Source organism: Trichoderma harzianum, assembly GCF_003025095.1.
Source record: "Trichoderma harzianum CBS 226.95 unplaced genomic scaffold M431scaffold_85, whole genome shotgun sequence".
In the NCBI taxonomy this organism is placed as follows: Eukaryota; Fungi; Ascomycota; class Sordariomycetes; order Hypocreales; family Hypocreaceae; genus Trichoderma; species Trichoderma harzianum.
In genome coordinates this window covers 1-13,437 of record NW_020209333.1, presented here as the reverse complement: position 1 = coordinate 13,437, position 13,437 = coordinate 1, and the positions used below count along the sequence as shown (strand labels likewise).

Below are 13,437 nucleotides of genomic sequence, written 5' to 3'. Positions count from 1 at the left end.
GTCAGCGAAGATTTCCCGGGCTAGATGACGGAACATACTTGACTGCCATGTTCTTCTCCCATCTATCGGCTACGATCTTCTTCGAGGTGGTGATAGCTGTAGCATTGCTGACTGCCATGCCAGTGAGTCTAGGTTGACTGCATAGAAGCGAGGGACCTACCCAGAATGTCGAGGCTGCTAACCCTTTTCTTCACATCTTCCGCCAACTCGGTAATGCTCCTCAGATCCGTCAGGTCTAATTGTAGCCATTCCACCGCTTCAGGAGCGATTTCTGGGTACTGGAGGAAGGAATTTCGCGCCTTCATTGCGCTCTTTGCGGATCTTGTCGTGGCGTAAACTTTAGCTCCATGCTGCGCGAGCTGGCGAACAATCTGGAGCCCAATGCCGACACTACAGCTGATGAGCAAGTATTCCCAAACAGAGCCGCTTGTCTAAAATTAAATACCTTGCGCCTGTTACAACAGCGACCTTGCCCCGGAGGCTTGGCATATCGGTTGTTGGGATCCAAGCACACATTGTAAACGGTGTAAACTTGGCAGCTTAATCGATGGTAGGTAATCAAGTACTTTGGCCAGAGCAGTGGCAGTGGGGACATGTTGTAGTGACCAGGCTTTATTTGAAGGGGAAAAAATAAAACTTCTGCCGTGTAACTCAATTGAGCGTAAATATGTGACGGGCGAACTCGTCAACTTCCATAGCAGGGATCCCTCGCTTTGCTACTTCCTCTCCGCTAAGACTGTACTCGAATAATGGATCCGTCGTTCTGGCAATACTTGCCCAGGCGGCGGATGAGGCAGCACTCCAGAGGCTGGCACGGGCCGTGAAGCAGATGTCGCCGCCACAGGCATTGATCCAGTCTCCTTTGAGGCTGCGGTACATTCCTGTAGACACCAAACATAATAGCCACGTCCGGCGGATTGATTCGCAGATAAGAAAGGCCCGATGAAGGTCCGGGATGGGATCGGTATCCGATCCGGCACCATCTAGGGCAAGAGCAGGTTCGCAAGGGAACAGCTGCGCGAGGCTGGACTCCTGCTCAGCCGACGCTAACAGCTCGGTTTTCCAGCGGTGGAGAGTTTCTATCCAGCCATTGGCCTTAGCCTGACGGGATATTGAAGCCGATGAGAGGGCGAGAATGAGGTGGATGAGGAGGGCCTGGGTGCGGGCCAAGTGGTCCTTGGCTGTCATTATGTTGAGGGGCTGGCGGACCAAGGTAGCTTGTTGGGCGATTAGTTTTTCAGCATATGATATCGTTGTACTATCAGTCATGTTTTGATTTTCAGTAGAGATCCCAATTGAGACTGCAATGGCAGCATAGGCATCTTGAATACAGTCTGGTATTTCTCGCGGCGGGTACAGCTGGCGGTGGATGAATGGGTTGTGCCCCTCTCTCTGGAAGCGGACAAGCCATCTCTGAAGTCCGCGGAAGAATTCTGTAAAGACTTGCGGTGATGGTAGAGGACCAGGCGGGTGGTAATGATGGACGACAACCCAGGTGGAGGGCGGTGTGAACCATTTCAATTCCATACCAGACAGGGTGTGTAATTTGGCGAGGGTCACTATGGACGGGGCTTGCGCCGACGATGACGATGATCCAGAAGCTTGGTGACTGCGGGCTATCCCTGATGAAGCCTCTGGGCTAAATGCATCGCATGGCTGTATTGGTGTAGAGTGGACATCAAAAGTTTTCTGCCTCCCGCTGTTGCTGTGCCGGGAACCGAGAGAGCCGCGATCAGACAGGTCCTGCGAGAAGGGATATGCACACTCAACTCCATGGTCGATACATCTGGTGCAGCTGGGGAGCGTCCGGTCACACCGTCTCTTACTGCTTTTGCAGTTGAAACATGACTTCTGTTTAGAGCTGCGCTGCATCGTGAAGATCTGGAGCACCGACTCTACCTCTACCTAACTCTTTTGTGTACTCCACAGGTGGTACGCCTTGGTCATGGGACCAATATAACTTGTCTACCTTGGCATCGGATGCCGCCTTGAACTTGACCTTCCAGAAATCTGGCCCTTGATCTGAGCCAACCCACCTACCTCGGCGCGACAGCTCGTTTCGCAGTGCGAGCCAAAGAAAGGTGTCATCTTCATAGTGATTCAGCTCAAACTTCTCTGAGTCCAGGCCTTGAAATGCCCAGTGAAGTTTGCCTTACTCCAAGGTGTTCGCGATCTTAAAAGTACGGATGTCATCCTAATTCGTCCCGACGTACTCTTCAAGGTCTCTTGCCACAGTATCGTTCTTTCGCGTATCCTCAGATTAGCCACAGGTCTGGTTTTTTTAATGTCGAATGCTTAGAGAAAGATAATGGATAATATATCCTTATATTTAGTATTTGAAAAGAAAGCAATAGCGCTGTCTACTATTTGAAATTTCCATATATCATTTCATTATCTCTAATTCTGAGAGACATAGAGGGCAGCAACAAGACACTGAAGGGCGCTGCTCTGGCTGCTGGCCGTAGCAGAGCCAAGAACGTAGGGACCACCCCAATCAGCTCCATTAAAGCAGTCTCCTGCCTCCACAGCGAGATCATTTTGCCAAATGGACTGGGCGTTCTTTTCCAAGAACGCCTTGTAGGCAGGGAAAGGCTGGCTATGGTAGAGCTTTTGGAGATTCCTAGCAAAGACACCCTTGAACTGGAGGTTATCACCGCTGCAGCTGTGTGACAGATCGCAGCTGTCAGCAAGAATGCCGTTATTGTCAACCAGGTGAGCCATAGTAGCATTGGCAATCCGACTGGCTGATGTGAGGTAAGATGAGTCTCCCGTGGCGATATAGAGGTCTGCAAGACCACCGATGATAACACCCTGGTTGTAAGTCCAAGTTGGCTGGTTATTATCATTCACACAGGTGTTACCATTTACAGCATCATTGACAAGACCTTGGCTGTTGATGAAGCCAACCTTTTGGAACCAGGCCCAAGCTGTTTGTGCGGCACTTAGGTATGTCTGCTTTTGGCTGCTGGGGACACGGTTGGCGAGACTAGCACTGATGGCAAGGTACAGTTCTATTATTCTATGTAAGCCTATTATATCTTCCTGTTGTCATCCGCGAGACGGAGAAAGAACTTACCATTGGGAATAGCTAACGGGTTGTCGGTCTTAGCTTCGCCTTTGAACCAAGGGAGACCGCCACAGTTGAGATTGCCCCAACCAGCATTCATATCCTGCCAAATGGCAATAGATTCTGTGAGATAGTCCTGGTCTCCGGTGAGATCGTAGACATCTTGCCACGCCAAACCCCACCAACCTTCGTCGTCGCTACATATTTTCATTGCCCATCAGCCTCCATTCTATTGTTTATATTCCTTTAAAGGAGCAAAAATACTTACTAGTGACTTGCTAGAAAGCCTTGTTCTCTCTTCTTGAATTTGCTCGGAATGCTGCTCGCTGATCCCTTGGGCACAACAATCTTACGGCCGGTGCTGTCTAATTGTATGACACCGTGAGAAGGTTGACCTCCCTTGAGATATGTGTTTTGCCACATCGCAGCGGTTCTGCTCTTGACACCACTATCGAGCGCAGCGAGGCTGGCAACCGCTGTGATCATGACACCAGCTTGCCAGAAGTAGTAGGCCCCATTAGGATAAAGGAAGAGACCGATATCTTCGTCATACCATCGGAGGAGTTGGTCACTTGAAAAATGAATCATTAATACAAGCTCGAGGAAAAAGTCATTGGGCAGAAGGGTAGTGAAGGAAGCTCGGAAATATTAGGAAGCTTACTTGGAGCAACCAGCGTTGACATCATAGGACGTGTTATCAGCATAGGCTCCAGCCGCAACCAAGGCGGTCAAAGCAAGAAGCGTCTTTCTTGCCATAACGCATCTAAAGATTTCCAAGAAGATGTAACTCGATATAATGACAAGTCTCAAAGAACCACCTCCCACATTAATTGACGCGGGTGCTGCGACATCTAAATTTATACCCACCTATGTCCTTTTATCCTTTTTAGATTCATAGTTAATCTAATAAGGAAATGATGTTCCTTCAATGAAAGAAATAAAGTACCCCATACTTCAGTGCAATTCACGCCTGTGTGAGTATATTTGTGAAACGTCGTATTCCGGTATGCCGTGGTCACGAGGAACCTAGGCAACAAGCGAAACAACTCCCTGTACTATAGGCCATATACGAGACAGGGGAGCCGGCAGGCTATCAATACGAAAAGCATGTATAACATTCCTTTACAATCCTCTTATAGCTAGCATTAGTATTGATTCAGCCTGTTTGTGAAGGCCCGATGTTAATACTATAGCCAGCAGTTGTTAGCCCACTTTTTGGCACTCATGGCAAGGCTAACAATCCCACTAACAAATGATCGTCAAGACGCAGTTTATCTTCGATGGCTACATTCGACTTGTATGTCCCTGCGTCTCCACTTCATCGTTCTTCTCTACTTCGATTATGCGCACGTATGACAAATACTTCATATGTATAAAGCTTAAACTTGCTAAGAGATAGCGGCAATGAGCCACATAGAAAGCACTACTAAATTACAGTAGATCCTGTAAAATAGCGTCAGGCGACTGCAGGCACCAAGACATAGGATAACGATACATACATTATCCACGGCGACATTAGGCGCTAGCCAGTCATGTATTGACGCAAGATATGACCAAATGGGTTATCCTTCCTAATATAGACAAGTAACATTTATGCATCCGATTTCAATTGCTCCTGTCGTGGCCTAGCCATTGAATGTTTGCATGCTCTCATTGGCGCGGGAGTTTTTCTCATATCCCATGTCAATTTGCGGGGGGAGACCCCAACAGTTGAATTGTTTAGGGACTAAATTTGAATTTGATAAGATGGTAGGGGAAAAATAGAGACAGCAAACCAAAATAGAGCCCCTAACATTATCTTGTTTACACTACTAGGACTAACAAGCGGTATTTCGCCTACTAACGAGGGGCAATTGACTATGCAATCATTAAATACTAATACCAGTATTAAAGACACGAATAATTTCTTTTTTAGGCCAGCTCAAGGTGGAAGGTGTTGGCAAGTGCCTGTTTGTCTATATTCCTTTGTCCCACATATTCAGTAGAAGCTAGGCCCAACACTGCAATTCTGAATCCTTCTATTTGCGAAAAATCCTCTCAACAATACTCTACAGAGTTATTGTGGCTGCCTAATGCTACTGAAATCCAGGGTATCGATTACATTTCCCGGTGATTCGAAAACAATAGTTTCAGCGCCTAAGCCATTCCACTAAGACCCCAATTGTAATTTAAGGGACAGTATTCGCAATTTATAGGTTTTCGATTGGTTATCGTATTCATGCGGGATGTCTTATTAAATATATGATGAAAGAGAAATGTCAGATTATCACTATCCCTGCTGCTTAAACTATTTAACTAAAGAGACCAGTATAGAAAAAGCAAACAACTGCTCCCTAAGCTTTTCGGCTTCCTGATTTAACTAATGCCCCAATATATTAAAGGAAAAGCTATCCCCACGATCTCTGCACTTCTTTTGTATATTGCAAGCATTGAAATCCCATTGTAATTGCATATCATGCAGACAAAGAGTTTCGCTGCACTGGCACTTGCCATGGGCCAGTTCATAGCAGGAGCATCTGCCAACTCGGGATACGCAGGAAGTTGCACAAATATACAAATATATCCCCCGGATGGCAACACCAACTACTGGAAGATTGCTGCAGATTGCAAAAATAACGCAGGGCAGACTAATCTTAATACCAAAGTCAACATCGATTCATGCTTTAGCAACTCGAACGGATCTCTTGTTGCTCAGCTAGAGTAAGAACTGCCTTTCAACGTTAATCAGTTTAGAAGACATTACTCACATGCTATATATAGTGGCTCTTTTGGGTTGTCTTGTACGAATATAATACTCACGGGCACGGTTCTCAGCGCCAGTTGTCGCAACCAAGGAGGCGCCAGTGTCGATACATCAATAGATACAAGTGAGTTGATTACAAGCATAACATGCTATTGCTTCTATTGTTTTTATTAACATTACTACAAAGATAATGTTATTGGAAATGCAAATGGTGCCCTGTATTGCTTTAACCAGGGAAATTTATAAGGGGGGGAGGTCAGCTTCGATTGCTACAACTCCCTATTCTTACACAACTGAAAGATAATATCTTAGTGTAAATGGGAAGAGAATACAAAATCATCCAAACCTTGGATTAAATGCCGTCTTTATTAACAAATACAGGCTCGTAGGAACTTGTTATCTAAGTTACTCTAGATAAGAGGTTTATTATACCAATAGTACGCGTAACTAGTCACAATAAGCTAAGCTATACTGCATGTTGAACGCTTGAGTGTCTGTTGTGAAATTATTATCTGCCTTTGATGGCACTTGATTTGTATATTGGTGTTGCAACTGTATGTTCTTTACCATTGGCCACAAGCAGCCTAGCAGTAAAAGCTGAATACTGTTTATTCTCCCTTCCACCTTACAACGCATTGACAGCTTGCCTCGCTCTATCATTATTGTGTTCTTTCTCCAAGAATCGTATAGTAAGAGCCCATGACTGTTTAGCTCTCCGGGCATATTGCTCTGGGACAGTTGGGTCTCCACCAAAAAGTTTCCTGTTGAATATCTCCATGCTTGCCCAGCCACAATAACCAATGTGCTGGACCAGAATAGCAAGAATCCTGCCGATCGGGAGACATCCCTCGTTCTCAAATGGGAATAATCGGGAATTCCTTGACCAGCTCATCCTGGGTGGCATTTTTTCATCCCAGAACTCATGTCCCGGACCAAGAGGCGGGGATAATTCTCTGTATCTCCAATCTGGATGTAAAAAATCTTTTGAGGATCAAGCTCTTGTGTCATCCTTTCCAGTGTAGCTATGAGGCCAACCTCTCCATTTTGAAGACATCCAAAGGCTGATGTTGGATCTCCCCAGACTCTTGCAGCGTATACTTAATTAACTTAATAATTAATTTTATTAAGTTATTTTTAATTAATTAGTTGGTCTGTTGTTTATTTATAATTACTTACTTAGGGTATTTTTTTTTGCAGCTATAAGAGCTAGTTTATAATATAAAAGCACAGGGTTTATTAATTTCTTACCCCTGTCTAAACATCTTTAAACTACCTCATACTTAGTTCCTCCAAAAATCGGCGCCATTTGGCCAGGCATCTCATGCTCGATGAGCAATTTAAATCTCCACCCAGTGCAATGGCCAGGCATCAATATAGAGGGCTCCAACTGCTTTAGGTCGTCCATAGTACGGCGCATCTTCTCATTGCTTGCATCGGCAAGATGATACCCTCCAATTATCGCGTAGATAGGGCTGTCGTCTAAAGACTTGGCATGCTTCGCAATATTGATCAGCCCAGCATGGCTGCAGCCTGTGAAGATGACTAGACCCTTGCCTGTGCGGTACATCAGTGTATGATCCCCCACCTAGGAGGTTTTCCAAGGCGTGAACGAACCTTTGATCTTGCACATGACGAAACGCATGGCGGGGGGCCTTAAAAGCTTCAAAAATTTGCATTATGTATGTATTAAGCCAGCTGTATGTAGACCAAAACTCCGCAGAGGCAACCAGCTGCATTGTCTTTATTGAATGTCCAAGTTTTACCCTAACGAGTGCTTTTCGAGGAACTCCTGAACCTCTGCGTTGAATCTATCACAATCTTCCATGAACAGAAAGTGGCCGTGACCTTCCCATACTGAGATCTTTAACAGCGGCAGGTGGTGTAACCACTGTTGATCTATCTTTGCCAATCTTGGAGTTGTGATAAGCAGGTCCGGTATATCATACACATCTTCCCACCGCCACGCATGCGGTAGAAAATTTGTAGTGATTGCATTGACCCGAACGTGTGTCTTTGTTCTTAGCATTGTGCTACGGATTGCAGCACGCATTTCCGCTGTGGTGCGATCGGTCCCGAATCCTTCAATTTTCGCTTCAAAATATTCATCGTCTCGAAGCCGCTCCACCAACTTCTTTCTATCAACTTCAGGAAGATAGTTTTCTGAATTGATGAAGAATGAGTCCACATAAACAATACTAGCCACAGTAGATGGGTAAAGACGAAGAAGCATTGTCGCAATAGGCCCACCCAGACTGTGCGCGACCAAAACGCACTGGGCCAGATCTTCATTCTCGAGGACTGTCTTGATAGCTCGAGCAAAGAACTCGTGGCTGTACTCGGTTTGAGGTGCACTGCTTTTGCCATGACCAGGCAGATCTATGAAGATGGCTCGATGCTGACGAGAGAGAGCCCCCTGTCTACCCCAGAGAACGCTGCTGCAGCTCCAGCCATGAATGAATACAAGTGCCTTTCGACCAGAACCGCTCGTATAATATGCAATATTGAGGTCCTGGTATGATGTTCTTTTCATTACACCCATTTCCATGTTGGGTTGCCTATCGGACAGCTCTGAGGCAATCTTCGAGTTGCTTCCGTATGTATATATTAAAAAAAAGAAAAAATCACAACCTAAATGTACTGGTAACAAGTTCACAGTTTTATCTTTATTATATGAACTCTACAATATATAACTTTTGGGAACCAACACTAGTAGGATTTGATGGTGTCCATTGCTGGTGTAACGGAAAAGAAATTAGCCGCGGGGCATACGTGCTGCCACGGCATTCTTGCAAAGTATCCCAAAGACAGATCAAAAAGTATATTTATTTATTTATTTTATTATTAACGTCTACTAAGTAAGCTAGTTATATAAGTCCTTATTTAGGTACTAAGACAGTAGGAGCCGCTAAGTTTAAATCGGGCGTTTACTACGTTTTAATATAATAAAGGAAATAGGGGAGTATTAATCTATTTTACGTATTTATTTTTATAAGGGGGGGGCTGTATAAGCTTATTTCCTTTATTAGTTTTTAAAAGTCCTTATACCCTTTATTACTAAGGAGGTATTAAATATAAGTAGTTTTAAAGTATACTTTTTTCTTTAGTATATTAAGGAAAAAAGGGGTTATTATATAATACTTTATAAAATACCTTTATATCTTAAGTTTATTATATTTATAAATAAGCTTAGTATTATATTTAAATCTTTTATAATATTTTATAAAGTCTTTATATTTAAACTTTTTAATTAGTAGCTTATATAAAATTAAGTATAAGAAATATAATTTTAAAAGTATAAAAAAAGCTTTATAAAGGCTTTATTTACTAACTTTATAAAACTTTAAGTAGTTATTATTTTAATTATTATTTTATATTTTTTTATATTTTTTTTTTACTTATTTTTTAATAAAAGTAATAGTAAAGTAATTTCTTAAGTGATAAAAAAGTTTTAAACTTTTTTTTATTAATTAATTAACTTTTTTATTTTTTAGTATATTTTTATAGCCTAAGACTTAAGTAATTTTTATAATTACTTATAAAAGTAGTCTTTAAGTAATTTAATATAGCTTTATATACGCTTTTTAAAATAAAGTAAAAGTTAGTTTTAAAATTCTATTTACTATTATTAAGTTATTTAAGAAAAGTAAAAATTTTTAAATATTTAGGTTTATAAAGGTATATATTTTAACTAGCTTTATAACTTTAAAAATACCTACTGCTTTAATATTATAAACTTTTATATTAGTAAAGGGATTATATATTATAGTTTTTTTAAAGTTATAGTATATAATAGCTTTTTATTTAATATTATTTTATTTATTTTATAACTTATTTAAGTAAGTAAAAAAGGTAAACCTAAGGAAGTTATTAAATAGTTTTAAGTATTTCTCTACTACTTTTAACTTTAATAAGCTTTTAAAATCTAAGCCTACTTAAACTACTTTATTATTTTTAGTAAATAAAAAAAGTTAAATTATTTTTTTTACTAAGGCTATAGTATATTATAATTAAATAAGGGAAACCTTAGGGGGGAGTTTTTTATTAATATATTTATTAATTAGGTAGTTTTTATTTAAATTTATAAAGTAAGCTACTATATAAAGTTTAATTTATATTACTTATACTAATACTAAAGGAACTCTTAATTTTTTATATATAATAAAGAGGTTAGTTATTTTTTATATAAAAATAACTACTTTAGCTACTGCTTTAAATAAGGGTTTTAAAATTATAGTTAATTTTATTAAATTTATTTTTACTTATTTATTTAAGTTTATTATATTTTATTTACTTTTATTAAGCTAAAAAGCCTTTATTTTATATAAGGCTATAGAGGTAACGTAGGCCTTAGTTACTATAGTTATTATATTTAGTAAGGATTTTTTTTATATTTTATTTAAAAATCTTAGGAAGTTAACTACTTTAAGGGCTTTTATTTTTATAATCCTAAGATATTTTTTAAAAAAAAGCTATAAGTTTAAGTATATTTTTAATTAATAAACTAAGTCCTAGGGGATTATAATTTTTTCTTTAAAGTTTACTTTTTTATTATATACTTAGGATTTAGTTTTATAAAAGTATATAAATTTAATTTTATTTAAGTTAAAAAAAACTATATTTTTATTACCTTAGTTTAAGGTATTTTTTAGTTTTTACTAAAGTTTTTAAATAGTTTTTTTAGTATTAGTTTTTACTATTATAATATTAATATTATTTATATATTTAAAGTAAATATTAAGATTATTAAGCTTTAGGCTAAGGAAAAAGTAAAATATAAAAATAATAAAGGAAATAGGAAACCTTTATAAAGCTTTATATTTTAGCTTTATTTTTAAAAAAGTAATCCTATAGCTATTTTAAATAAAAGCTTTATAATTACTTATAAAAAAGTAAATTTATTTTATAAAAAAAGGGGGTTATTTTTATTCCTTAAGTTTATATACTAGGTAATTATATATAATAATATTAAATATACTAAAGATATTAAGTATAAGGAGAAAGATAATAAAACCTTAGGCTAAGGTAACTTTAGTATTATATAATAGATAGGTAACTAAGTTTATTATAAACCTTTTTAAAAAAGCTTTATAATATTATTTTAATAATATTTTATATTTTATTACTAAAGAAAAGACTTTTTTAACTAAGAGTTTTTTAAGGCTTTTACTTATATAAAAAAGTAAGGAAATAAATTTATAACCTTTATATATAGTATATACTTTTTTTAACTTCCTTAGTTTAAAAATAATAGTAATTTTTATATTTTAAAAAGGAAGTAGGTAATATTTTATTATTAAGTATTTATAAAAAAAGTTAATTATATATTTATTAATAATAAACTAGGTAAATTATAAAAAAGTAATAGAAATACTATTTATACTAAGTATAATATTCCCTAACCTTATTATAGCTTTTTTAACCTTTAATTTTAATACTATTTAATTTTAATAAATATTTTTATTAATAGGAAAATTCTTTTCCTATAGGTTTAAAATATCCTTCTTTATTATTTTATACTTAAGGAGTTTATTTTTAAGGAAAGTTACTTTTTTTATAAAGTTTAAAATATTTTTATCCTTATTTATTAAAAGAGGTAGTTAAAAATAGTCTATTACCTTACGCTATTTAGCTACTAATTAAATATTCTTAGTAGTACTAGCTTCTGCTATAATTTTATTTTAGTAAGCTTACTTATTATAGTATATAATATTTTTAAGGGTTTTATAAGCTTTTTTTTAAGTAGGGGAGCTATTTATTATTTTTTTATAAATTTTATAAATTACTTTATACTTTTCTAACTATTATAATATACTATAACTATTTTAGTATTTAATTTTACTAACCCCTTTTATAACTTACTTAAAAAGGTTTTATAAAGCTTTAGTATATTTATTTAAGTTAGTTTTTAATAATATAATTAAGTTAATTATAAAAAGGGTTTAAGTAAAGGAGTATATAAGTTAGCTAAAGTTTTTTTAGTATTTTAATAAAATATATTTTTTCCCTATCCCTAGGGTTATTTTAAAGAGCTTAAGTAGGTTTATAATTATTATATAGTAGTTTAACTTTATATTAAAAAAGTATTTAACCTTAATTAACGTAAGGTAATTTATAAAAATTAAGTTAATATATTTTCCTAAGTATTAAGTAGGTATATTTATTAAAGCTAAGAAAAGGTTATACTTTTCTATTTATTTTATAATTTTATTACTTACTAAATTTATACCTTTACTTAATTTTTAAAGTTAATATAAGGTATTAAAGTTATTTATAATAATTAAATAAAAGGGGGGAGGATTTTATTTAATAAAGGTTTTTATAGTTAAGTTTACTAAAGCCCTTTAGTAAATATTAGTAATAATATAGTTATATACTTTTATTTAATATATATATTTATTTTTTAGGCTTAGGGGAGAAAGTTATTTATTAAAGAAGTTTAAAGAAATTTTAATAAATATAAAAACTAAGGGTTTAGTATTTTTTTAACTATTTAAGGGGTTATATATTTAATATTTAAGGTAATTTTTAATTTACTTTTTATTTAATACTTTATTTTATTAAGCGTAAGGTTTTTAAATTAGTATAATATTATAGTTACTTTTTTATATTAGTAATAAAGTAATATTTTAATATAAATTATTTTTTTTAATATTAGTTTAAAAATTTTTAAAATTAATATTTTTTTAATAGCTATAATAAGGCCTATTATTTATAAGCTTATATTAAAAAGTTTATTAATTTTAAAAAAAGTATTAAATATATTTTTATTACCTTTAGTTTTTTTTTTTTTATTATTTAAGCCAGCTCTATAGACTACTAACTTAATAAAGGAGGTTCCTTTATAAAAATCTTTTTTATTTAAGTTAACTTTAATAATAACTTTTTTAGCTAAAGCTTAAGGGGGGAAGGGTAAAGCTAAACTAAAGATTAATAACTTTATATAAAGGCTTATTTAAGTTTTTAAATTAAATATTTTTTTAATATTAAAGGCTAGGGTAGGAGTAAATTTAAGTTTAAGTAAGTTAGCTTTATTATATTTTTACTAACCTAATTCTTAAATTACCTAAAGTTAGGTTTTAGTTATTTATACTTTTTTCCTATTTTTAATAATTAATTTAATAAGGTATTTTAAGAAGTTTACTATATAAAAGCTATTATAGTTAATATACTAAAGTAAGGATAAGTAATTAACTATAGTATTATTATATTTAAAAAATAATTTACTATATTTATAATATTTTTTAATCTTAGTATAATTCTATAGATTATAAAATTTAAAGTACTATAGATATTAGGTAACCTAAGGAAGCTAAACTTAGATTTCTACTAAAAGAAAGTTACTAAAGAGTTTAAAGCTAGGTTTAATATTTTTATTAAAGGAAATAAAGTAGTTATATATATTAAAGGACTTTTTAAAGTTAGTTTTATAATAAAAAATAAATAAACTTTTAATCCTTACCTTAGTATATACCTTTTTTAAGATTAATATATTTATAAAGTAAGTCCTGCTTATATTAGTATACGTTTTTAAGATATTATATATAAGAAAAACCTTTTATAAATATACTTTTTTAATTTTTAAATTATTATTTTTTACTATTAGCTAAAGTATAATAATTTTATTTTT

General features: G+C 35.2%; 7 protein-coding genes across 7 annotated transcripts; 1 reads left to right on the top strand and 6 right to left on the bottom strand.

Annotated features, from left to right (window-relative positions):
* Positions 1 to 38: 38 nt before the first annotated feature.
* Positions 39 to 516, bottom strand: M431DRAFT_488648 (hypothetical protein; the record flags this gene model as incomplete). Its single annotated transcript, XM_024916583.1, has 3 exons — positions 39 to 111; positions 161 to 396; positions 446 to 516. Coding segments are annotated over 3 exons (380 nt in total), but the record flags the coding sequence as incomplete, so codon positions are not given.
* Positions 517 to 651: 135 nt separating this feature from the next.
* Positions 652 to 1,977, bottom strand: M431DRAFT_556833 (hypothetical protein; the record flags this gene model as incomplete). The annotated part of the gene is made up of 2 exons (XM_024921463.1): positions 652 to 1,639; positions 1,970 to 1,977. The coding sequence occupies 2 exons, from the start codon at positions 1,975 to 1,977 to the stop codon at positions 652 to 654; spliced, it is 996 nt and encodes a 331-aa protein (XP_024766998.1).
* A 420-nt stretch (positions 1,978 to 2,397) lies between these two features.
* Positions 2,398 to 3,823, bottom strand: M431DRAFT_11823 (glycoside hydrolase family 76 protein; the record flags this gene model as incomplete). Its single annotated transcript, XM_024912029.1, has 4 exons — positions 2,398 to 3,011; positions 3,077 to 3,264; positions 3,336 to 3,638; positions 3,729 to 3,823. 4 exons carry the CDS (start codon positions 3,821 to 3,823, stop codon positions 2,398 to 2,400), a joined length of 1,200 nt encoding a protein of 399 aa, XP_024766997.1.
* A 1,699-nt stretch (positions 3,824 to 5,522) lies between these two features.
* Positions 5,523 to 6,056, top strand: M431DRAFT_11822 (hypothetical protein; the record flags this gene model as incomplete). The annotated part of the gene is made up of 3 exons (XM_024912026.1): positions 5,523 to 5,767; positions 5,828 to 5,934; positions 5,998 to 6,056. 3 exons carry the CDS (start codon positions 5,523 to 5,525, stop codon positions 6,054 to 6,056), a joined length of 411 nt encoding a protein of 136 aa, XP_024766996.1.
* Positions 6,057 to 7,089: 1,033 nt separating this feature from the next.
* On the bottom strand, positions 7,090 to 7,362 carry M431DRAFT_48928 (hypothetical protein; the record flags this gene model as incomplete). Its single annotated transcript, XM_024916657.1, has 1 exon — positions 7,090 to 7,362. A coding segment is annotated over one exon (273 nt), but the record flags the coding sequence as incomplete, so codon positions are not given.
* A 95-nt stretch (positions 7,363 to 7,457) lies between these two features.
* M431DRAFT_556827 (hypothetical protein) lies at positions 7,458 to 8,374 on the bottom strand. The gene has a single exon (XM_024921462.1). It carries the CDS (start codon positions 8,353 to 8,355, stop codon positions 7,570 to 7,572), a length of 786 nt encoding a protein of 261 aa, XP_024766994.1. The 5' UTR covers positions 8,356 to 8,374; the 3' UTR covers positions 7,458 to 7,569.
* A 3,411-nt stretch (positions 8,375 to 11,785) lies between these two features.
* M431DRAFT_102517 (hypothetical protein) lies at positions 11,786 to 11,947 on the bottom strand (the record flags this gene model as incomplete). Its single annotated transcript, XM_024911452.1, has 1 exon — positions 11,786 to 11,947. A coding segment is annotated over one exon (162 nt), but the record flags the coding sequence as incomplete, so codon positions are not given.
* Between the last annotated feature and the right edge of the window lie 1,490 nt (positions 11,948 to 13,437).